The following is a 24,935-nucleotide window of genomic DNA, read 5'->3' on the forward strand; positions in this document are numbered from 1 at the left end:
CAACATATTCCTTATATCCCGCCCATCCAGCTGTGTTTCCCCAGCCTGAGTCTGTTAGCTGAGAAGCAGGCGCTTATCAAGGGCAGATCTTACTCCCTGAGTAAATCAAGGTTGGTCTGAAAGTTCCACTGAAAGCAATGGGGGGCGGGGCTTCCGTTTTGACTAATTTGTTCCTTTTCATTTCGGCTGTAGAGCTGAAAGGGAAATCTTCAAAACTCAGCTGCTAAGGCTGCAATCCTGTTCATAACCCTGCAGGGTGCAATGGGAATACCCTGCCTTCTTAGTAATCATGTAGTACAGTATACAAGGAGTGTCAGGTTTCTGTTTCTCTACCAGGGGTGGCCAAATCTCAAGAGACTGTGATTACTCAGAGTGATCTACCCCTTTTGGGGGTTCAGGTCAAAGTTGTTGAACTTTTTTAGGGAGGAGGAAGGACCATTTTTTGGGGGTGCAGGGCAAAAATGTGGAGCTTTTTTATGGGAGACAAAATTGTTGAGCTTCTTTGGGGGAGCCAGTGATCTACCACAGACGTCATGTGATCTACCGGTAGATCACGATCTACCTGTTGGACGTGGCACATTCCAGCAGAAGCACTGTTGGACACATGGAAGCAGATGTTGATGTATTCTGTTTCCATTTGTTTTTTTCTCACGCGGACTTCTCTCGGAGAAAGGAGACATGTTTGTCTTTGTTCTGTTTTTAGCAATAAAAGTAATTAGTGCACAATCTCATGCCTCATTCCTCTGCAAGATTTATGGAACATGTGCCTGAGATCAAGACATACTCAGGTCGTGAATCAAGTTGGGAGGAGGCTGGAAACTTTCCTGCGTTTTGACCAGGGGATCGTTGGCCTCCCCACGCTGGTTCCCGACAAGGAGGTCACATCAGCATACATGATTTTCTCTACACAATAATCCTGTGAGGCTGAGAAAGAAACTGAATGAGAATTAGAACCCAGGTGTTCCTGATCAAAATTCAACAGTCTTAATGGCTGGTGCCCCTCTGGCTTCTTTATGTATGGAACTGAGCTATAAAGATGTTTGCAATGTTGTTCAGATTAAGCAGATCAGCAGATGTTGTTCAGATAAAGATAAAATGGAGCAAGTATTCAAAAGGTGGAGAAGATTTACCTCGTAACATTGTAGTTTTAGAAAATTCAGTTGATCACATTATTATTTATTAAATTTGTATACCACCCTCCATCCAAAGATCACTGGGCAGGTCACAACATAAAAATACAAATGGAAACATAAAATACGTAATAAACAAAAGTAAAACAAACCAGTAATTATGGCGATATGTAATTTTTCCATTACAATTTCTTAAGGCAAATTTTTCTTAGCACCACCACTAATAGTAGGAATAGCCAACCTGGTGCCCTCCAATTTGAGTACAACTCTCAACAGCCCCAACTACCAGTTATGGATGATGATGGGTGTTGTAGTATGACAACATTTTGTGAGCGCCACTGGCTGCACCTGCAATACTGTGAATAACGCATGGTACATTTGTGTGCTTCAAAGCATGTGGCATGAAAAATCTGGTTTCCACATCATTTCTTCTTTCATTTCATAAAAAACAGTCATACTTATAAACTTCTGGGGAGAAATGATATCAGCATTCATCGTGATATTTTATGTAAGACCTTGTGTAATATATTGCACAATGCCTTGCTTCTACCTATATTAGCAAACTGCTGGATTTGCATTCTCTGTCCTTACAAAAACTTACTGGCACTAAATTCAGAAAAGTCCATACGTACAGGGAAGAGGCCTTATGCTTGTGGAAGGGCATTCTGAATCCAACCCAATATCCCAACACAAATTAGTTGAATGCGCTTGGGGCTTAGACTATTAATGAATCACAGGGAAGTGTATTTATAACAATAAAGATGTTTTTATGACCTGGAAGCTGTACCCCGGCTCCCTCAGCCAATAAAGCGAGATGAGCGCCGCAACTCCAGAGTCGGTCACGACTGGACCTAATGGTCAGGGGTCCCTTTACCTTTTAAGGAGAAGATGACATTTTGGAAGATGAAGGTGATCATTTTATTAAAAACATGCTTGATTTCTACATAACTGACCGATAGTTTCCCATCTGTCCAAGAACTAGTCAGTGGGTTTGGTGAGCCACTGTTGTTATGCTGTGTACGTATGTGAAAATTATGCTTTCCTAATTACCAAAAATATATTCTTGCATGTGAAAAATGTGGTAAGCAAGCAAATAAAGCCACTTTAATTCCATGGCACTATATCTGGGTGGGAGCAGATTTAAGAAGACAGACAGAAGAAAACACTCCACTTTATTTTTACATTATCTCACTTAACAATGCATGAATGGAAAGAACACTCTGCCTTCTTCCTTTACCTTTGAATTTGTTTTTCCTGAAGACACTATTCCAGCACTGTTTTCACAGTAAATGGAAAGCACCAAAGACATCTAGGGCCAGGGAAGGGAGTTGTGCATTTAACTACAGGGTAAAGCCTTGGTGTCCATCACCACCTAGTCTTCCTCACCCTAACATTAAGCTGTATACGCGAGAGGTGTCATAGGAAAGACTGCATAAGAAATTTAGGCTAGGTGGTTCCTTGTCAAACAGGAACTTAGTTCTCAAAGTGGTAAATGATCTGCATCTAGTACGCAATTTTGAAAAAGGCAGAAGTGTTGCTATTCCCACTTAAAATATATGCATTTCCATAAAAGAGGGTGAACTTGTATGCAGAAAACATCTATGATAATTAGGGCAGTATTCAAACACATTTCTAGAATGCATTTTTTATCACAATTAACAGAACTGATAAGAGACCTTCTACCAACCCAGCTGTCGTTTTAGAATTTTGTGTTCCTTCATTATCTAGTATGCAGTTAGAGCTTTACTACTGCTCCAGCTTAACTCTGATGTAGTTACAATAAACCTATCTGACGACCAGATCATCAGATGATGATGTAACTGGAGCTCTGTTCATTTATAGCTGACCTGAACAAAAACAATAGAAGTTTTAAAGGGCTAGTCATTTGCCTGTGGGTTGTGCCCCAGAGTGAAGTAACATTGTAGATTCAATTACAACCAAAGGCTGTTCACACAAATGCTCCAAGTGTAGATGGAAGCAGGGATGTGCATTTAACCCCTCCCCCTAGCATCCTTGTGGCCAGCACACAAGCAAACCTTGTCCCCAAAGTTCTCACGAGCATCTTGCCCACCACCCCAATTCCAGACCTCCCTTGTGTTGCCCAATGGAAGTCTGCAGGCGGCTTCTACTTCTGTGAAGTTGAGAAAAAACATCTTCCATAAGGTGCAGTTAGGCGGGGGCACTTTCAAGCAGACGCAAGACCTTCCTCACACAACATGAGGACAAGTAGGACAGGCAGGGGGAAGACCCGTGAGGACACTGGTGGCAGGGCTTGTGTGTGTGTATTCCTGTCCCTGTACGCACTTTAGAATGTCTGTGTGTCCAAGGTGTCAATCTGAACGCACCTCAAGATTCAACTTTTAAATCCGAAGCTTAGTTGGTCAAAGACCGGCAACTTTTAAAAAACAAAATCCACACCTTTAAAAAAGTTAAGATCGTTTTTAGTGGAACAATGACCTTAACAGATAATAGAATCGTGTTTCATCAGGTGCAACCAAAAGGTGCTGTTTTTTAGATCCTCAAAACTTGCTGCACCGAAAAGATTATGTTCATAAACCTTTTGAAGTCGAGCATTTAAAAGAGCCCAGGAATTAGCCGGTAAGGTACTGCGTCAGTATACTTCTTCCAATCGTTGCCATACTTGCTGGAGCATCGGTGTTCATCCCGGATACAACGGTGAACCAGAAGAATGGTCATATGAATTATGTAGAAGTAAGGCAGAATGTGTTCAAAACCACAACACAGACAGTATGCCAGGGAGCCCATCAAGTCGCCTGTATAGTTAAAATGGCGTGCCACTCCCCAGAAGCCGGATGTCAACAACTTGCTGTGGTGTTTGATCCCATCCGTTGACGTATAGGAGCATTCAATGTACTTGGGCTTCCTGCCCCAGATTTTACAGTTGCCGTTTGTACGACGAAAGAGATCTTTCTGATGATTGGTCATTCTAAAGATATAGTAGCCCACTAAACCAAATAGTAGAATCCCAACTGCATTGCCTGTAGCCAGATGAACAGGGTGGTAGACCAAGTATAATCCCTAAAGGAGGATAGAGAAACATACCCCATAAGCAAACGTTTATACAAAATTGGTACCCTTCTGCTTTTCTTAGAGGAGCCCATACTAGAGAATGAAGCTGTTGCCTGCCAGAGGGGGAAACTGCTCTTATGATAAATACCCTATAACACAGAGTGATAAGCCACAGATGACCCTGCAGAGTCACTCACTCGCTTTGCCATAATGAGAGCAAATATGGTGTAGTGCTAAGACTGCTGGACGAGGCCTGGGGATATCTGGGTTCAAATCTCCACTTAGTCATCAACTCCCTGAGTGAGTTTGGATCAATCACTACCTCTCTGCAAAATATTCCTCACAGGCTGCTGCAAGGATAAAATGCGGTGGAAGGAGACTACTTATATCCTGCTTCTTGGAAAGAAAGAAAAAGCAGGATATAAATGTATTTGTATGTGTCCAAAGCAGTCAACAAAATTGAACAGGACCTTTATTGTAGCAGCTAATAATGCCATTGTTGTTACTACTGTTTCTAGGGATTAATGAATTCCACATCATGAACATATGAAAATACCTGCAGTGTATAGAGATATGGAAGCCAAACAGTGTCTCCCCAGCCCAGGTACCATCCAAAATGATCATGACAGATATCCATTGTTTTCAAATACCAAGCTTCATTCCAGAAAAAATCCACAACATATAAACCCTGAAAAAGAACACAACAGAGATCACTAGGGCTAGTCATAGATGGACAACAGTGAAATCCTTCCTTAAAATTTAAAGGCTTAAATCACTAGATTTTGGCAGTATAGTCACATCAGGCTTCTTTTGATTGCTTCTGTTGAGCCTCGTCTCACAAAATTTCTCTCATTTGAGATGGGATAAAAGTTTCTGACAAAAATTAAACAGCAGTTCTAGGCACTCTACACTTCAGAGAATCAAACTTCCAATATTTGAAAGTATAGCTACCCCCTAAACTTGATGGGCACACACATGCACTTATGTGAGCCATTATCCTTTACCAGAAGTCACTAACTTATCCTGATTATGGGCTACAAGTTTTAGCCTGAAGGCACATGAGGCCTCCACTTTGCTGAAGCAAAGCAGATCTTGTTCTGTTCAGCACCTGGATGAGTGACTGTCTGGGAATTACATGTACACTACCTTGAGTTCCATGATGGAAGAAAGTTGGGATATAAATGTAAGCAGGGGCAAGGGCATGAAGCTAGATAAATGCAGCACCTATGAGATCCTAAACTCCATCAACTTATATATTCAGACCATTAAGATGCACTTGGCATTTAATAAGGTCTTGGCTTACCTGGAGGACATTGACAAGTATCATTGAGTTAGTTACGTGTCCATATAATTCTTGTTGTTTCGCTGCATAAGAGAGGTTGATCAGAGTCCATGCTACAATGCCTGGGCGGCCATTGAAGAACAGTTTGAAATCAAACCACTTTCCTAAACGAGGATTAAATTCAATCCCCATCATGAAGTCGTAGAAGAAGTTACCAGTGAATTTGCTACAATTGTTTAAAACAAAAAAACAAAAAATGGAAAAGATTAATATAAAATCAATTTCAAAACAGGATATTGAGAAAATTCTTTTAAAAGGCACGTGATGACTTACTGACTAGTCTAATGAGTTTACATGGTTGTATGCTATAATGGAAAATATTAGATTTCTGCATCTAGGATCTCAAGTGGGAAAGCTAAAGTAGGGCTCTACTGGATTGATTTGTTTTATTCATCAGAATGAAAAATGCTCATCAAACATGCAAACACCATAGATGTAGCAATATATGCAATGCCAACATACCGATCTTCTGCATTAGAGGGGAAACAGTAGGCTTTTATCATTACAAATATGGAAACGGAATAGCCCAGGATATTTGCACACCACAAGAGAGGAATCCAGTTGTCAAAAATGATGGTGGGCGAGAACCAGTGGAAGTGGTAAACATTTGCAAACCAGAGTATGTGTGTGATAAGCCAGGCTTGAAGTCCATTGATCTCATAGCTGAGTACTGTGCCTGAAAGGGAAGAGAGTTGCATGGTCCAGTTTAGTGATGGTTGTGAACTTTGAAGTTCTGTACCCTGTTTTCATAAAGTGTGATGCAAGTCTTAATAGTGTAGAGTTTTGGAGCGGGGAGGAACCAGCTCATCCTACCCAGTCTATTTTTATGTATTTGCTTTGAATGTAGCGGAACATTTTGAAAATCACCCACTATCCCAACCCATTCTAATAGTACAACATGGGCAACTGTGTACCCAGATGTATTTGTAGACTGCCCTTTTGCAAGAGTCCCCAGAATGGTGAATGCTTGACAATAAAATGCTAAATAAAGCATCAGCCATAAAACCTATTTTCTGTAAAATTGAGTATCAACTACTATTAGCCAGGATAGCCAAATGGAAAATCCATGTTTAACAAGCACATAAAGAAACAGGAATCGTGTGGTTCTCATGTCCCGCTTGTGAACTTCCTGGAAGCATGTGCCTGGCTGTTTTTGCAAACATTATGATGGATTGGATGTATCCAGCAGAGATTCCTTGTCTGTGATATGTATTGGTTTAGTTCTCAATCCTTAATTTGACATTGGGATGCTCTCGGAAATTCAGCCAATATTAAGATGACCTTAGTCCAGGGGTCACCAAACTTACCCGGCTTTGGGTCGGATGCCCACCGTGGCAATTGTGTGGTGGGCCGGAAGGTGGGGGAGCGTGTGCAGGGGTGCGGGAGCGCGCACATGCGCAAACGCTATTTCTGGCACACTCCCGACCTGGAAAGCGTCAGAAATAGCTTGTGCACATGTGCAGAAGCCTCCTCCAACCCGGAAGTACAGTAGTGCCTCGCTAGACGAAATTAATTTGTTCCAGGACTCAATTCGTCCTACGAAAAAATCGTCTAGCAAGGCACCGTTTCCCATAGGAACGGATTAAAAGTCAATTAATGCGTTCCTATGGGCTCCGGGGGACTGGCGGCGGCAGTGCCGCTTGCTCTCTTGGCTCGGGGAAGGCAGGCAGGCTCTTGCCAAGAGAGCAAGTGCCGAGCCAAGAGAGCAAGTGCCGCTGCTGCCAACGACAGAGCCGGATCGGACGAAGCGGAGCTTCGCCGGATCCGGCTCTGTCGGGCGGGGTGGGGGAAAGGCGAAGGAACGATCCTGCACCTTTCCCCCACTGCCGCCAAGCCAGTGCCCGAGCCGAAGACAGCCCGCTTGCTTGCCTTCGCTGAGAAGGCGCCCGGCTTTCTCAGAGAAGGCAAGCGGGGGACACCTAGCCTGCCTGCTTGCCTTCGCAGAGAAAGCACCTTCTTGGCGACGGCAAGTGGGGGACACCTAGCCCGCCCGCTTGCCTTCGCCGAGAAGGCACCGTTGCCGCCAAATGCCGGCTCTGTCGGGCGGGGGGAGGGAGAAGCGGACTCCGCTTTCCCCTCACTCCGACACAGCAGGGATCGGACGAAGCTGTTGGCGGCAGGGGGAGAGGAACGAAATCGTTCCTCTCCCCCTGCTGCTGAGCGTGCACAGATCCTGGGGTTCGGACAAGCGCTTGCAGCGCTTGTCCGAACCCCGGGATTTGTCCTTTCTGTTGGCGGCAGGGGGAGAGGAAGGAAGGAAGAGAAAGGGCTGCTTTCCCTTCCTTCGTTCCTCTTCCCCCTCCTCCACTTCTCCCCCGCTAGTTCCTCTTTGTGTTCCGCTGATCTCTGCCGGTTGTCGGCAGAGACCAGCGGAAAACAAAGGGGAACCAGCTGCAGCGCGGGAAGAAGGCAAAGGAAGATCAGTTGAGAGTCGCTGTCAGCTGTCAGTGCCTCTCAGCTGATCTTCCTTTGCCTTCTCCCCTTTCTACAGCTGGTTCCCCTTTCGCTAGATGAATGCCCTGATTTTCTGATTGGAGGTTTTTATGGCCACGCTTCGCAAGACGAAGCGGTGGCCATAGAAAACCTCATTGTATAGCGAGGCAACCTCCGATCAGAAAATCCTTTCGTTAAGCGAAATTTTCGTCTGGCAGGGCATTCGTCTAGCAAGGCACCAACGTTCCTGCAAGGAGCTCAAGGTGATAGACATGGTCCTTGCCCCCCCCTTTATCCTCACAACAACTCTAACCACTACCCCATACTGACTTCATATAACCCTCTGTGGCGCAAATTCTAAGCAGCTGAAAGACACAGATCCCACAGATCTAAGAATTCCTTTGGGGTGCAGATCTAAGATCCCACAGATCTAAGAATTCCTTTGGGGTGCAGTTGTAAACATTCTCCTGCATCACAAAAGCAACACGCTTATAGGATTGAGTTTGCCTTTTTAGGTCTCTGCACATGGAACAACAAGTCCCTGACCCTTATTTCTTGGTGATGCTAAAAAGCCTCGTGAAGAAAAAGTATTAGCAAAAATGAGCTTACCAGCGGGAGTCACAGCCCCTTCTTGCACTCCTCCTCGAAAATAAGGAATAAATTTGTGACAAAAATCAGGAAGCATGTACAAAAACGCCTGTAACAAAAATTAATTTGTGAGAAGAATCTTAGAATCATAGAATTGTAGAGTCAGAAGGGACCCTGAGGGTCATCTAGTCAACCCGCCTACAATGCAGGAATCTTCATTATAAAAACGTTAAATGATTTCTGAACTGTCAGGTAGTTATGAAGGTTGGGTAATTTTGGCTCGTGTTCTCAATGCTCTTATTTCTGACAGTTGTTTTGTCCCCTTCCAAATCCCGCCTTGATAATTTCTACTTCCTGCAGTTTCAGGCATTATTCTATGTTATCTACATTTCTTCTCCCTGTGTAAAAATAAGTGTCTGCCTGCAGAGTAAAGTGTAATTCACAGGCAGCCCCTGCTGCAACTTTTCTTGTATTCTTATGTACCTACAGTCTTTCTAATGACTCAGCCATTGTATTTGGTGTGTGTATGTATGTAGAACATCAGCGGGAGGACAGAGTACTGGGAACAGCAATACAAATGAAAAAGGGTCAGCAGTAGAATGATCACACATGGGTCCAGAAAGCCAGGGGTCTTAACAGCTGATGCAAATCAGATGGTGACAGAATGTTGAACCCCAGAGCCAATAGCATTCACAGTGAAAGTGCACTGGGATAATAATGGACAGCCTATATCCTCTAGTTTCATGTGCGAGCTTTGATTCTACCAATAAAATACTGTTTTGTAATCAGAAAAGCTCAGTTTGGATCACATACCTGAGACTGCCTTACTTATGCCCTATTGGATTCCAACAGAGAAGCCTCAAGGCGCATACCTGGAAGATTACCCAAGAAGCATAGAGGGTTGCAGCTTTCCAGGTCAATGGTGGTGTCTTGTGCCAGATATCCAAGAGACTGGCTTTCCCCGTGACCAAGTCAATGGCTGGCTTAGTTAGAGAACAACTGTACTGATCACATGACATTATGAAGTAATATACAATGAAGGGTGCAAATAGGAGTAGAAAGATGACGCACGCCAAGGAAAACCAGTCGACTTTCCTGAAACGTAAGAGACACAAGAAACCGAATAGTTGCAAAATTCTGCTGCTTTGATTATGGCCTGATTTTGACACAGAGATAAATAATTTGTTTATTGTGCAATATTTGGTGTCTCAAGGATGACAGTAGAATTTGCAAAAGCAACCAACCAACCGACACACACCCTTCTTCCTGCCTTATCACCTTATTTCACCTAGGCTCACTTCCAGCATTTGCATAGGGTTGCCAGACTCAATAGAACAGCGTTCTTCAACCTTGGGTCCCCAGATGTCATTGAACTACAACTCCAATCATCCCTCATTATTGATTAATATGGCCGGGGATGATGGGATTTGTAGTCCAGTAACACCTGGGAACCCAAGGTTGAAGAACGCTGCAATAGAGGACAGGACTTCTGTGCCTTTAATTGCCCTGCTCTCTTTTGAGTCTGGAAACCTTAAAGAGAAACCAGCAGACCCTTTGTTTAATTTCCAAGCAAAGGGTCTGCTGGTTTCTCTTTAAGGTTTCCAGACGCAAAAGAGAGCAGGGCAATTAAAGGCACAGAAGTCCTGTCCTCTTTCTGGCAACCCTACATTTGCACCCTCTGAAAAGCCATAGCAAGGGACAAAGTTCAAGGAGGTAAATGACATATTGGGGGGAGGTTCAGCATCCCACATCTATTTTCTCTTTACTTCTAGAAATGCGACTGCTGCCACCATATTTATTTTGGCATTGATCCCAGATCTGCAACTCCAAATAACCGTACTAGGGGTACTTTCTGTTTCTTGTTCATAAACATCTGCCTATTACCACATGTGGGATAATTACCATTCACAGTAGCCCAACCAAGAGTAGACCTGGTGAAATCAATGAACCTAACTTAGCACAAGACACCTCCCTCACCTCCCTGCTCTGGATGCAACTCAAACAATAGATAACCCCTCTAACACAGGCCTAGGTAACCTAAGGCCACATGCAGCCCTCAGCGTAAGGTCCAAAAGCCCTCTGCAAGCAATGGGTTCAGGCCTCTGAAAAGAGGAATCTGCTTCTCTCCCCACAATCCTTCTGCATGAGGAGGAAGAGAGAGATGGGAGTGTCCCTGCTCTGTCCAATTTGGGGTCTGCCCTCCCATTCTGGCCCTGGTCACTGCTGGCATATTGACATCCCCCCAGCAATTATCCCTGAGGGAGTGTGTCCCCTGTATACAAAAAGGATGCCCATCCATGTTCTAAAAACTTCCAGGACAGGAAAATCAATAATCTGTTGAATGCCTTAATTCATTGCATTGATTGCATTGATGCATAAAAATCCAACACTGCCTCAAGTGTAGCAACTTCTGAAAATTTTAATTGTATTCTCAGCTTCCAGACTGTCTCAAACTATACCATTCCCATCACCCCCCACCCCCCCACCCTCTGAATATACATAAGGGTCTGGCTACTTCTGTTTCAGTGTATCTGATGAAGTGTGCATGCACACGAAAGCTCATACCAAAATAAAAACTTAGTTGATCTTTAAGGTGCTACTGAAGGAATTTTTTTATTTTGTTTCGACTCAGACCAACACGGCTACCTACCTGTAACTCAAACTATACCAGTTAGAGAGGATGTCTCCTGGCAGGTTTCCAAAAGAGGCTTTTGAGTCGATTTTTTCCTTTCTTTGGTACACATAAAATAACTTTGATACACATAAAATAATGCATCTAAAAGGAAATTACGACATTAATCTGAAGTGGAGCCGTAATTTGCTCTGGAGAATGGGTTGGACCTACATCACCTCTAAAACATTGTTGAAAGCACAGCCTTGTGATCTGACACTTCTTCATGTTGCAGTACTGGAAGCAACTTTTATATAGCACCTAAAACTATGTTAGGGCAGGATTCTCTTACCAGGCCCTCCCCCATTGTCCTTGAGAGGTTCCAGCTCCATTCATTACTGATTTACTTTTTCCTCCTTCAGAAAACTGTGTGTGCCGACAGGCAGCCATTGGAACCTACAGGGAGAGGAGATAGGAAATTCATAAACTGTTGAGTGCAAAACAAGTAACATACCCTTGCCCAAAACTCTGTGACTTGCACTAACTTCTTATGATTGGCTATGGCAAATCAGAGTTGCTGTCTTATTTGTAGGGGAAAATAAGAGTTTGCATTAGTTTACAAAGCATGAATTTTGTGTTATATCAATACAACATAAATAAGCCAGCAGAGTTCCCAAGGACTAGCATTTTTTGCAGGCCTTTTCCTGGCACTTCCCACAACATTAGTTGCTGGCAATCTTAAAGCTGGGGTGGGGTGGGTCTCCCAAAGGCTAGCAAAATCCTTTACAAGTCTCTGCTCCTTCTTTAAAATCACAGCAAGTTTGGGCTTAAGACTTCTCTCCCCCTTCAGCCTGATCTCATTCCATAGTGAAAGAGATTTTGACAGGTGAGTGGCCCCCTGATCAGGATCTGGTCCATGGAGCCTACAAAGTTCTGCACCCCTGGGCTAGGCTCTCCTCATGCCCATATGGAATTTCTTAAAAGACACGTCTATGAGAATATCCTACACACTGCCATGTTTAGGATTCAGAGAAGCCTGAGAAGAATTCTGCTTGCACGACAGGCCTTCCCCACATACCATTCCCCACTGATGCCCTCAGAACTCCCTAAAATTTTCAAACGTTGTGCAGGAGGGGATGTGGAGAGCTGGGGAGAGGAATTGGCAAAATTTGGTCAACATGAAAGAGACCAGAAGAACACAGCACCAAGCTGCAGGGGAATCTCCTAGACGAGGCACAGTGGAACAGCATTACCAAGAGGTTACAGCTTCCTGCATTTGTATGTGTGCCAGAGATCATAAACGTGAAACCAAAATGGATAGGGCCAGACCCAAACAGCAGCCTGGAGATTCCCTGCAGTACTTCTGCCACTAATCGTTTTGGAAGCTCTGGGCCTAGCTCATTGCTCGTTTGCAGAGGCCTACTACATCTACTGCTGTCATTCCAAACAGCTTTAACAATACTCAGGATTAGGCCACTATGTTTGCATTGTTCTGGCTCACTACTGCATCATACAGTTTTGGCAGCTACAAAATGCAAGGCTCCCTTTGCCTTTAACAAAAACAGTGACCTTTTAACAAAAAGGTCCTCACACACAAATGCAGAAAACAAAGCTCTAAAGTACAGATAAACAAGCCCAAGCTTGTACTACACTGTACCATTGTATACTACATATTTCCAAGTCTGACATTTAATGGTTTATTGAGGCTGTCATTGCTAAACAAACCTTAACCTGCCCAACACAATATAGTTCTGAGCAGTGCTATTTTTCTAGAAAAAGAGATGCTGGAAATCACCACGAACAATTCTGCAGTCTTTGCTCTTAAAAAAGACTTCAACATATGAAAGTGAAAATGCAGTGGTCCCTCAACTTACAAATTACTCGAAATCCGATGTTTTCGACTTACGAATGGGACAAATGGCCGCATGCTTACGAATTTTTCTATATCCTAACGGAAACCATTGGCGGTTTTAAATGCGGTTTCCTCGACTTACGAATTTTTCTGCATATTTTTTTTCCTATGGGAAACCGCTTTTCGACTTATGAACTTTTCGACCTATGAATGTGCATTCGGAACGGATTAAGTTCGCAAGTCGAGGGACCACTGTACCAGGTTTCCACCAGTGCGGTGCAGTGATTGGAGTGCCAGACTATGACCTGGGAGACCAGGGTTCGAATCTCCACTCAGCCAAGACACTCATTGGGTGACCTTGAGCAAAGCGGGTTCTCCTTCATGGAGAGCACGTGTTGTGGTGGGGGCAACCATGACACCTTCAATTGCTGCTGGGGAAAAGTTTATGTTGCAAAAATGATTGACGTTGGGTTGCTTTTTGGTCCCTGCGTGCAGCATTGAGTTTCCTCTTTTCGCTGCGCACATCAGATCACCCACCTACCCTCCCTATATTTAGGGTTGTTCGTGCTGGCCTTGCTATGCCTGTCATGGGGTCGTCTGCTTTTGGGGCAGGGGCCTGGTAGGAATCTTCACCATTTGGCTGATTGGCTGGTGCCATTTGGTTTTTGCCTACTGCATAGCAAATCGTCACAACTTGTAAGGTTGTGGTTAGGCATTGGTTAATTTTGGTTGGTGGAGGGGTATGGATAGGCTGTGCTTGCCCCTCCAATGCTGCTGCTGCGAGGGTATTCCGTTAAAGGGATCCAGGGGCTCGTCATGCTCTTGTCCGAACCCCTGGCAAGAGGTTAGGGCCACGCAAGAGTCCTTGGGAGCATCTGGGGAGAGGTGAGAGCCTGACACCCAGTTCTATTCTCTCCCCACAAATGTTTACCCTTACTGACTTCGCAGGCTTGCGGATGTCAGTTCTGCCCCTGGGCGGGGACAGATAGTCGCAACCAGTGCCTAAGCAACCACTCACATACTGTATAATTCAATAAAGTTGTGGCCAAAATTATGCCAAAAACCAAAACAAAAATTTGGTGTGAATTGTGTCTTTATTTTATGCAAGTCACCGCCTCTTAGCCTCACACGATTGTGGTGAATAAAGGGGGGGGGAAGAACCATGTACACCCATAGCTGCCAAGTTATCCATTTTTTTCAGGGATTTTCCATTATGCTGAATAGGCCTCCTCGCGAGAAAAGGGAAAACTTGGCAGCTATGTGTACACCACCTTGAGTACCTTAGAGAAAAAGATGGGATATGAATGCAAATAATCACAATAAATTTGCCCAAGTAAGCTCCAAGGAAATAAAAGTACCCTGCAGTTTCCTACTAGGCCAATTGCTACAACCCAAAATGGATTATGCACACATAACAGGCTTCCATCTTCAGATCAGTCTTCCTCTACCTGTGGGTTGTTGGCTACAGCTGATAGCAGTTAAAGAAGGAAAATTTCAAAGAAAATAATGGTGCACGCAGGTTTGTAGAAACTTTATGTCCTTCCTTCTTCTTTTCTTTATGTATTTTTTAAGCCAAAGCAAGACAACAGCTTATGAATTGTTGACCCAACTGACCAAAAACATCCTTACAAAAAGAGGTCTTAATGACAAAACTGAATGCAGTTAATAACGAGTGGTACAAAAAAAAGCTTCCTGAAAGGTGCATAAAAATGAAAAAAGCCACAAAAACCTCCACCTGATAACAAACTGTTTTCAGATGAATTTTTAAAATACTGAATTCAACCTTCTCGCGTGTTTTTCCCCTTGTGTATGAAGCACAGACTTTAGTAACTTAAATTATCTAAGACTGTTAACTTCAAGAGGGTAATTTAATTACTGCCTTTACTGGCGAACAATGAGCTTCTCTCCCAAAGGCCACCTTTTCACAATTATTTTGAATCTCATTGATTGGACTCCTGTGCATATATTACTTGCAACATCATTGAGGTGACCAGCTTCACTCTAAACTACTGTTTTGAGATCAGGTGGTCTCCAAGCAAAATGAATCCAAGCTGAAGTCATTTTTAAAATAATATAGGATAGGTGATGTGGTGCTAGAGGGTCTTCCCAGATTCCAAAGCTTCAATTAGCACAGGTACAACCTTACCTTGCTGGGATGGTACACAAGTGTGTTAAACCAGGGCTCCATAATCTGTACTGGCTCCCAATTGCTTACAGGTAAGATTAAGGCATTGGGTTTTAATCTACAAAGCTTTTCATAAATAAGAATCAACACATCTCTAAAACCACACCCTTTATTCTGCAACATCCAGCACCATCATAAACTGAGTGTGTTGCGTGTTTCGAACAGCAAGGCACTCAGTATGCTCTTCCCACAAAGGTCCGTCGAAACCTGGATCTGAAAGCTGTCAAACAGGTAGGAAACCTCCAGGTCTGTCGCACTTCCCAGACCCTACTCATGAACACAGAATGTGCTCTTCAACAACAATAATAATCCCTCTTGCTTGCCTGGACGAAGAAATACCTGTTTGTGAATGTGTAGAAGTGCCAGCTTTTGTACGGCTGGAATGAGTCACTGTAAAAATGTAAGAGACACATCTGTTACTCTTGCCCTGTTTCATCTCTGGCTTCATCTGACACAAGCCTCAGGCTAAAAAAGGTTCCCATGCCTACTATAAAACTTTCAGTTGCGAGAGCTAATAGAATAAGAATTCATTATTTACATGCTCCCCATCTGACTGGGCTGCCCCAGAAAGTGTCAGGGAATCTTCATCATAAATGGGTTATATAAGGTCAATATATAAGGTTATATTATATACAGGGTTATGTAAGTTCCAGCCCAAGGGAAGGATGTGAGCCAAAATTTAAAAAATGGTCCTCTTCCATAACAGCGTCAAAAAGTGCCTGGTCGTTTTTATTTATTAAATAAATATATTATCTAATTAATATAAACATTACATATGCTATATGAACTCCAAATGATAATGTAAATATCAGTAAAAAAAATCATACAATGTAACACATCCTGTTATAGACTGAGATGGAACAGCATACATGCTCTTTCTTACCTATGCCTTTTAAACTGCATTTAACTGTTATACTCAACTCACTTCCTCATTCAGATGACCCTCAGGATCCTTTCCAACTCTACAATTCTATGATTTTATATACAATGGGACCTTGGTTTTCGAACGTAATCCGAAATGTTTGAAAACTGAGGATCAAAGGGCTGTCAGCAAAGTGAATGGAGAAAATTGAGAAAAGCACCTCGGAAACCTTTCGACTTCTGAGGCGCGTTTGAAAATGGAAGCATTCACTTCTGGGTTTTCGGCGTTCGGCTTCCGAAACGTTCCGCAGCCGAGATATTTGAAAACTGAGCTTCCGTTGTAGGCTACTTTGTTTCTTTCCATCTGCAGTAGCTGTTCTGAAATGCAAGGGCAAAGGGTGCCTTATGCATGTATTTAGTAAAATTTATACACTGCTTGACTATTAAAAAAAACAAAACACCATCAAAGTTCTCCATTTCATAGAATCATAGAGTTAGAAGGGACCCTAAGGATCATCTAGTCCAACCGCCTGCATTGCAGGAATATGCAGCTGGATTGAACCTGAAATCTTGGTGTTTAGCAGCACCACACCCTAACCACCTGAGCTATCCAGTATGACCCATTTAAACAAGTCAAAAAATATAAGCAACAGTGCCTGCTCTTCACTTCCTCTTTCTTTGTTCCTTTTTTAAGGTTCCAAAACATGGAAATGCATGTTTCCACTTGGTACATTATTACAAAGTAGAAACAACCCCGTCCAGATAGTTATGTTTTGTAAACTGCCAAACTAATTATTAGTCAGCAAAGAAGTTGTGAAATATTAAAATCTTATGACTAATATATATTTAGCCTCTCTAGACAGTGTTTAGCAGTGTTTGAAATCAAGAGACTTGCATGAAACTACCCCAAATAATTCATGGCTATAGCAAATACAGGGACTTTCTGGCTCACAGCTGACTGCTACTAGATTGAGGTCTGCTTCAACAATATTTGCGCACATTTTCAATCTCAGCTTCTTCTAGACTTGCTCTGGAGGCATTCTACATATTTTGCAGAATAAAGTATCAGAATTCTGGTTGAATTCTGTATCACTTCAGATCATAGGTGCCAACTCCCAGATTGAAAAATCCGGGATCGGTGCGGCGTGGCACCGAAAGTCGCGCTGCGGCCATTTTGGAACTGGGCAGAGCAGCACCGGAAGTCGCTTCTACGCATGCTCTGCCCATTTCCAAAATGGCCACAGCGCCAGAAATCGCTTCTGCACATGTCCAGAGACTCCAGACATGTGCAGAAGGAGCCTCCCCGGGCCGGTAAGAATCCGGGGATTTACAGGGTTTTTTAAAAATCCGGGCTGCCAGCGGGAAACGGCTGGAAAAACAGGGATTTCCCGGGGAATACGGGAGACTTGGCAGCTATGCTTCAGATACAGGTTACGTGCCCATGCCCTAAAGCAGATGGGGTTCAATCTGGGTGTGAGGCAATTTCCTTCAAACCATGTTCAGTCACTGACATCACTCCTGATGCTGAGTGATGGGCAGGAGCAAAATCCTTCATTGGCTGCATAGACCTCTTCCCACCAGGGGCACAAGGCAAAGCAGCAGGATTAAACTCCCTGCTAATTCCAATTAATAGATGTATTAAGCAAGGATGTATACTGGCACCCTTCCTATTTAATTACTATATAATTAACTAGCTGGCCAGTCCACGCCTTGCTGTGGCTCATCCCTGTGATTCCCCCCACCCTATCCCAATCCATGACGTATCCCATCCCCTCCTGCCCCCAACCCACACCCAGGCAAGTCCCCACCTATTTCAGGGTTCCAAACCAGTGGGTTTTACCTGGTTTTTGTGGCACAGGTGTGACATGGAAACACTCGCCTATACCCATGTGACGTTATGGCCAAAATTTGACTGCGATCAGGCAAGCGGTTTGGGAGAATGCCGTGTTTTAACAAACTTGGACCCTCTACATTTTTATATATATAGAAGATAAAGAAGCTATTGCACTGTGCTGGAACATCACCAGCATCTCCTTAACTGCAAGTCCCCCGTAGTTGCTGAGGTCCTCTCACAAATTCTGCAAAAACAAATTAGAGATGAGCTTGCAGTATCTCCAAATCTGAGTGAGTTGTGTACAGCTATTAACCAAATGAAAAACAACAAAGCCACCGGACCTTTTTGGATATCTGCCAAAGTCTTCAAAGTGGGCGGAAATGAACTTGCACAACTTCTACAAGCTCATGAAAAAAAAATATGGGAGAGGAGATCCCAGCAGACTTAAGGGACGCCAAAAGTATCAATCTCTTTTAAAAAGGTGACAGAACGGATTGCGGAAACTACCGAGGCATCTCTTTATTAGCTGCGGCTGACAAAATTATTGGAAAGATCTTAGCAAACTGTCTCTTAACAATATCCGAGGTGACCCTTCCTAAATCCCAAAATTGTTTTTGACCTTCTAGGGGGACAGTGGACATGATTTTCACCTCTCAATAGCTTCAAGAAAAATGCAGAGCAAAACCAACCTCTTTATATGGCTTTTATTGACCTGACTAAGACCTTTGACACTGTAAATCATAATGCCCTGTGGACTGACCTTCTGAAAATCAGCTGCCCAGATAAATTTGTGAACATCCTTCGGCTCCTCCATGATAATATGACAGGAACAATCGCAGATAATGGCTCTCAAAGTGAACCATTCACAGTGGGATCAGTATGCTGATGACGACAACGTAGTGTGTGCACACTCAGAGGATGACCTCAAAACCATCCTAAATATCTTCACAAAAGCTTATGAAAAGCTTGGCCTATCGCTCAACATCCAAAAAACCAAAGTGCTGCACCAACAAGTACAAAATAACCCCTCTGCAGCACCACAAATCCAACTCAGTGGTGTAACGTTGGAAAATGTCGATCACTTTCCCTACCTGGGCAGTTATCTTTCCACAAGGGCCAACACTGATGCCGAAATCCAGCATCGCCTGAGCTCTGTGAATGCAGCTTTCTCCCAATTGATGTGCAGAGTGTTTGAGGACCGGGACATTTGCAGGGAAACCAAAATGCTTTTTCACAAAGCTATTGTACTACCAACTTTACTGAATGCTTCTAAAATGTGGACCGTTTATAAACGCCAACTCCAGCTCCTCGAAAGATTCCATCAACGGTGTCTTCGAAAATTTTTACACATCACTTGGGAAGACACCTAGTAGAAAATTTATATGCCAATTCTTAACTGGCTTCTAGGTCGATCTGTCACAGGAAGTGACATTTGAACTCCTAGCAGATAAACAGCTACAGTGGTACCTCGACTTACGAAGACGATCCGTTCCGCGGCCGTCTTCGTAAGTCGAAGTCTTCAGTTGCCCAAGCACCACTTGTGCAGATTCGCGCTTCTGTGCATGTGCTGAGCCCGCGTGCCGCTTTGCGTAGGTGCAGAACGCGTGCGACTTCCGGGGTTGTCGACTTCAGAAGTTGAAACCTTCGGAAGTTGAAGCGTTTGGTTGTCGAGGTACCACTGTATATATTACACACTAGGTAGCCAAGCCAAGAAGCTCCACTCCAGCTATGTGAATCCACTCCAATTTTAAAATGTAATGTTGTAAATTTCTTTATATGTTGTAAACTGCTACAGGCTACATGGTATAATCTTAGAGCAGGGGTCAGCAAACTTTTTCAGCAGGGGGCCAGTCCACTGTCTGTCAGACCTTGTGGGGGGCCGGACTGTATTTTTTTTTAAAAAAAAATGAACGAATTCCTATGCCCCACAAATAACCCAGAGATGCATTTTAAATAAAAGGACACATTATACTCATGTAAAAATACCAGGCAGGCCCCACAAATAACCCAGAGATGCATTTTAAATAAAAGGACACATTCTACTCATGTAAAAACATGCTGATTCCCGGACTGTACGCGGGCCGGATTGAGAAAGCGATTGGGCCGCATCCGGCCCCCAGTTTGGGGACCCCTGTCTTAGAAGAAAGTTTTCCATTTATTTTCTGTCATCCATTGTAAATGCCTTTGGCTGTATACAATAAAAATTGACTTGAGTGTAACTCCCAGCTAATCAGGTTAAATTGAGGTGAAATCCTGCTCAGTTTGCAGCATCTTGGACCAGAGTGTGCATCACGGTGCCATCATGTGATTGACAGATGAGTGGCCCCACTGAGCTGCCAAATTGGATCCATGAAGTTGATCCTGGTGCCTAGAGTGCATCAAAATAACTAAGGATGGAGAAACTGATCAGTAAATTGACACTTTTATAGTAGTTCTGCTTTGTGATCTTTGACAGTATAGCATTGTGAAACTTGACTCTCAGAATGATTATTTTGTCCCACACAGAAACTATTTTCTGTGACAGAAGAACATCTGAGGCTAGGTGAAAGGATACTGAAGAATGAAATGGAAGTCCAACGGGGTGAGGGGGGAACTTCCTCTATATGCACATTACAGTTTACAATATGTTTTACATATAAAAACATCAGAAGAACCTACTGAACCAGGGCAGTAACCCATCTAGTCCAGCATCCTGCTTTCACAGTGGCCAAGTAGATGCTTTTGGGAAACCTGCAAGCAGACCCTGAGCACAAGAGCCCTCTTTCTCTCCTGCCCTTTCCAGCTACTGATATTCAGAAGCATTACTGCCTCCAGTTGTGGAAGCAGATCATAGCCTGCAGCAAAGGCTAGTAGCCACTGATATGTACCCTTCATTAATTTTCCTAATTACTAAACAAACTAAACCAAAGGTAACAAGCAAAGAAATACTGTTACAGCAGGCATGTCAAACCTGCGGCCCTCCAGATGTTTTGGACTACAATTCCCATCTTCCCCAACCACTGGTCCTGCTAGCTAGGGATCATGGGAGTTGTAGGCCAAAACATCTGGAGGGCCGCAGGTTTGACATGCCTGCGTTACAGTATTTCTCAACCCATTACAGTACTATTTCTCAACCCATTACAGTACTGTTTCTCAACCCATTCAGATACAGTAGGAGATATGCTTCCCCTGGCCCAACTTTTAGCTATTATAATCTTAGTAGCAGTTAAGAGGCTGAACACTATTTCTTGATCAGTTTCTTTTAGATAACCAGGCAGAAACGTTTTAGGTTCCAAGGGTATAGGATATCCTATCAGAGCTATTAGGCTGAATGGCTATTAGGCACTACCCACGTGCGATCCACTCACACACGACTGTACATATGCGCGGCACCGGGAAATAAATAAATAATGCAATTCAAACCCAAAAATGGCAGGAGAGAGCTGCAGAGTTCTTGTAGCTTGTACCCTTACTTGCAAGTAACTCCAAGAACTCCGAGTATCTGCTGAATGCTTGCCTAGCCCTATGCGGCCTAGGACCCTCGTATTTACGGGACTGCCTCTCCTGGTATGTCCCGCAGAGGACTCTAAGGTCCATGAATAATAATAGCTTAAAGGTCCTGGGCCCTAAGGAAGCCAGACTATCCTCCACCAGGGCCAGGGCTTTTTCAGTGATGGCTCCGACCTGGTGAAATGCTCTGTCCCACGAGACTAAGGCCCTGCAGAACTTGATCTCCTTCCGCAGGGCCTATAAGACAGAGCTATTCTGCCTGGCCTTCAATTTGAAATAGCCTGATCCTCTATTTCCCTCTCCCCCTTTCCTCTTCTAAGAAGAAACCCTTTCTGGGACCCTACATTTAAATTCTTCCCTGGTCTCCTTGCTGGCCCTAGTAGGACCAACTTGGCCAGTTAGCCCTGGTGATCGTTTGATGTCTACTGGCTGGGTTTTTCTTTTCTCCCCCCCCCCCAAAAATGACCCCTGAATTTTTGCATTTTTTTGATATTGATGCTGCATTTTATGTTGTATTTTATGCTGTTTTTAAGTCACATTTTAAATCAATGTGTTATATTTGCTGTTAGCCGCCCTGAGCCCGGTTTTTAAACCGGGAAGGGCGGGGTATAAATAAAAATTTATTATCATCATTATTATTATTACTTAATTCCTAAAAGCTCAAGAACCATAGAAGAAAGAAACTGGCAACTTAGTACAGCGATATCAAAAGTAGGTTGTTTTACAGTTGTAGATTATGTTCTTTTACTTGTGTGGTTTGAACAGTTCAAAAGGTGAGCTCAGTCCAGCCCTGAGTGTAAAGAAAAGGAAACACCCTATTGCATAAACCAATGTATTGTTACTTAACTGTATAAATGAAGCAAGTATTAATGCACATGGCAAAAAATATTTTAGAGAAATCTAATCTTGTCCAAGCATGAATACAGTACACAATACCATCAGTGGTGTGAAAAAGTAATTTATTGCTAAGCTCTATGTAGCATTATTATATAGAAGAATATATGAATAGTGGCCAGTGATCTGCCATCATTGAAAAACAAATTATGAGATTTCCTACTTCCAATGCTCCTAACAATTCTTAGGACCATCTCTTCTTTCTTTTTGTCCAATCTTTAACATACAGTGGAGAATGCCAACTAGCAACCTTGGAGTTTTATCTGAGCCTCAGGGCTTCCAGCATAGATACCATATGTTCCCAAGGACACACATTTATTACACACTCAAGTACTTTTACTGGCTTTTACAGTCCTTTCTCCTTAGTGTGAGCAGCACTAGTGTGACCTTCCCTGCTGTTATGCTCCTAGGTCACTCTCAAGACAAAAATGTTCCCTAACCCATTCTCTCCCCTTCTCCTCCACAAGGAGCGCCTGAGATTAAGAGAGAGCCACTGTTCAAAAGACATATATATATATATATCCCCAAACAATCTTATCTCAAGGAAATCTTGTTCACTTATTAGGAGGGGAGAAGAGAGAAAGTTTCCATTTAGCTAGTTTTCTTTCAATACACCTTGAGGGAATTACTGTTGCATAATAGGAGGAGAAGTGTGCATGCACACGAAAGCTCATACCAAAATATAAACTTAGTTGGTCTTTAAGGTGCTACTGAAGGAATTTTTTTATTTCATTCCCACACTTATTCCAAAGAGTTTAGTACGTTTACAGTATTCACTTTTATCTGTACAACAACCCTGGGAACATGATGAGCCCAAGGATGCCCAGTGAAATTTAAGTACAGGGTAGATTCTTGAACCAGGGTCATGGTCACAGCAGCAGCTGATAATTTTAAACTGCATGGGTGGGGGAAGTTTTATAGATGCAAGCAGAACAATAGCTTTTTCCGCCTGCCTCAGAAGCTGCCCCTCAAGCAGAATGTCGCCCTGCCTCCCCTCCCAGGACTACAATGGTGAACATATTAGAGGCCTGTTTCATCTACAAGGACGTTAAGCAATCTGCACGATATGCAAAGTCAGCAGGGTTATCTCGGTGCACAGGTCGTCAACCAGTCAGATGATGAACACTTTGAACTCCGTTCAAAAGAAGGTAAAAAAAGGGGGGCTCTGTTTAGTTATACCCACCTCTGGCTTGGCAAACACACAATATCTTTCTTTTCTTTAAAGTGCAGACGGCATAAATGCTTCTGGCATATCCAACTCCCAAGAGACTGATCTACTCCCAGTATAAAAAACCTGGCAGTGATCTACCCATTGTCATTGGAGGGAGGAGGATCATGCGTGGGGTGGGTGGATTGCCCAGAGTTGCTGAGCTTTATTTAAGAAGGGAAGTGCCCAGAGTTGTTGAGCTTTTTGGGGGAAGGATTGCACAGAGGTGGGGTTTTATTGCTTTTTCCCTGTAACATTTTGTACATGATAAGGATCCCGCGATCTACCAGGATCAGCCGGGGATCTACCAGTAGATCACGATCTACTGGTTGGACGTCCCTTCTCCCCCCCCCACCAAACACCACCACCACCACTACACTGGTAGGATGCAAAGTTAATAAAATAAAATAAAATGGAATTAATGCTACTGCAGCCTAGAGATAAAACTGTCAACCGTTAACAGGAGCCTAAAATGACCCCCCTTCATGCCAGTGTTAAAACGGAGGGACGTTATAGGAAACATACAGTATTCAATTTCCGCTTTGTTTTATAACTAGAGTTTATGAAACCTGTTGTCCCCTCTTTTTAACTCCGAACAACCACGACCTGCACCTTCTCATCGCCGGAAAACTACCCAAGGCGAGTGCCGCTTTATTAATAGCATGCAAAACTATTTATTTTCTGCTTGCTTCACTACCGAGACCTCCATTCACTCCAATATCCCATTTCGCTTCGGGTTCCAGAAACCGATTCCCCCACTTACCTGCGCCGCTGCTGTGTAGCCGCCCGCGAACAAGGGAAGCTTTTGTTCGCGCCAGCGCCGAGGGCTCGAGATTCACTCTTCCCCTCCCGCCTCCTTCACCCTCCTATCTTTGCCACGCCCCCTTAAAAAAGCACCCTGCGCCCACCGCCCAATCACCTGCCGGGTTTGTTCAGCATCATCCCGTGCTTCACCGCTGGATTGGTGCATCTGCCTCAAGCCATCAGCTGAGCCGATGCCAGTCACCATGGCAGCAGCCGCCTGATGAATACTGCGAAGCGGAGGAAGAAACGCTTTGTTGATAAAGAGCGCGAGCGAGCGAGCGGCTTGGTCGTGGTGTGTATAAAAACGAATGTGGGAAATCCCACGGAAGCCTCCTTGCACGTGTTGCAAATCACTAAGAAAGACATGCTTCTTGGTGTGGCATTTTCTAGGAATGTTAAAAAGGCTTGCAATCCCCCAAAGTTTCAGGAAAGGGGCAGCTGAAATGGGACAGGAGAAATGCCCATAGGAGGAAAAAAGGTTGCAATATCTGGCGCTTAAAAAAGGAAAGTAGGGCGCAGGAAACAAATAAGACACGACAGGAAAGGTGAACAGGCTTCTTTCAAAATATTAGGACATGGGAATGTCTGATGATGAAGATGAATGCTGGATGATTCGGGGCAGACCAAATAAAGTATTACTTGTTTGTTTATTAAATTTATATATGTACCGGCATT

General features: G+C 43.6%; 1 protein-coding gene across 6 annotated transcripts; it reads right to left on the reverse strand.

Annotated features, from left to right (window-relative positions):
* Nucleotides 1-1,155: 1,155 nt before the first annotated feature.
* Nucleotides 1,156-24,330, reverse strand: DHCR7 (7-dehydrocholesterol reductase). 6 transcript variants are annotated; one of them, XM_088668386.1, is made up of 10 exons: nucleotides 24,220-24,326; nucleotides 16,254-16,410; nucleotides 15,511-15,561; nucleotides 11,487-11,590; nucleotides 9,396-9,618; nucleotides 8,545-8,632; nucleotides 5,965-6,178; nucleotides 5,464-5,668; nucleotides 4,717-4,848; nucleotides 1,156-4,169 (listed from the first exon to the last, which is right to left on the reverse strand). In XM_088668386.1, exons 4-10 carry the CDS (start codon nucleotides 11,582-11,584, stop codon nucleotides 3,705-3,707), a joined length of 1,425 nt encoding a protein of 474 aa, XP_088524512.1. In that variant the 5' UTR covers nucleotides 11,585-11,590; nucleotides 15,511-15,561; nucleotides 16,254-16,410; nucleotides 24,220-24,326; the 3' UTR covers nucleotides 1,156-3,704. The 6 variants fall into 6 exon arrangements, with proteins under 6 accessions (XP_088524512.1, XP_088524502.1, XP_060131123.1 ...); XM_088668376.1 differs by lacking the exon at nucleotides 15,511-15,561 and adding an exon at nucleotides 17,873-18,110 and having other exon boundaries at nucleotides 24,220-24,265; XM_060275140.2 differs by lacking the exon at nucleotides 15,511-15,561.
* Between the last annotated feature and the right edge of the window lie 605 nt (nucleotides 24,331-24,935).

This window comes from Zootoca vivipara, chromosome 1, assembly GCF_965207765.1.
Source record: "Zootoca vivipara chromosome 1, rZooViv2.hap1.1, whole genome shotgun sequence".
Lineage (NCBI taxonomy): Eukaryota > Metazoa > Chordata > Lepidosauria > Squamata > Lacertidae > Zootoca > Zootoca vivipara.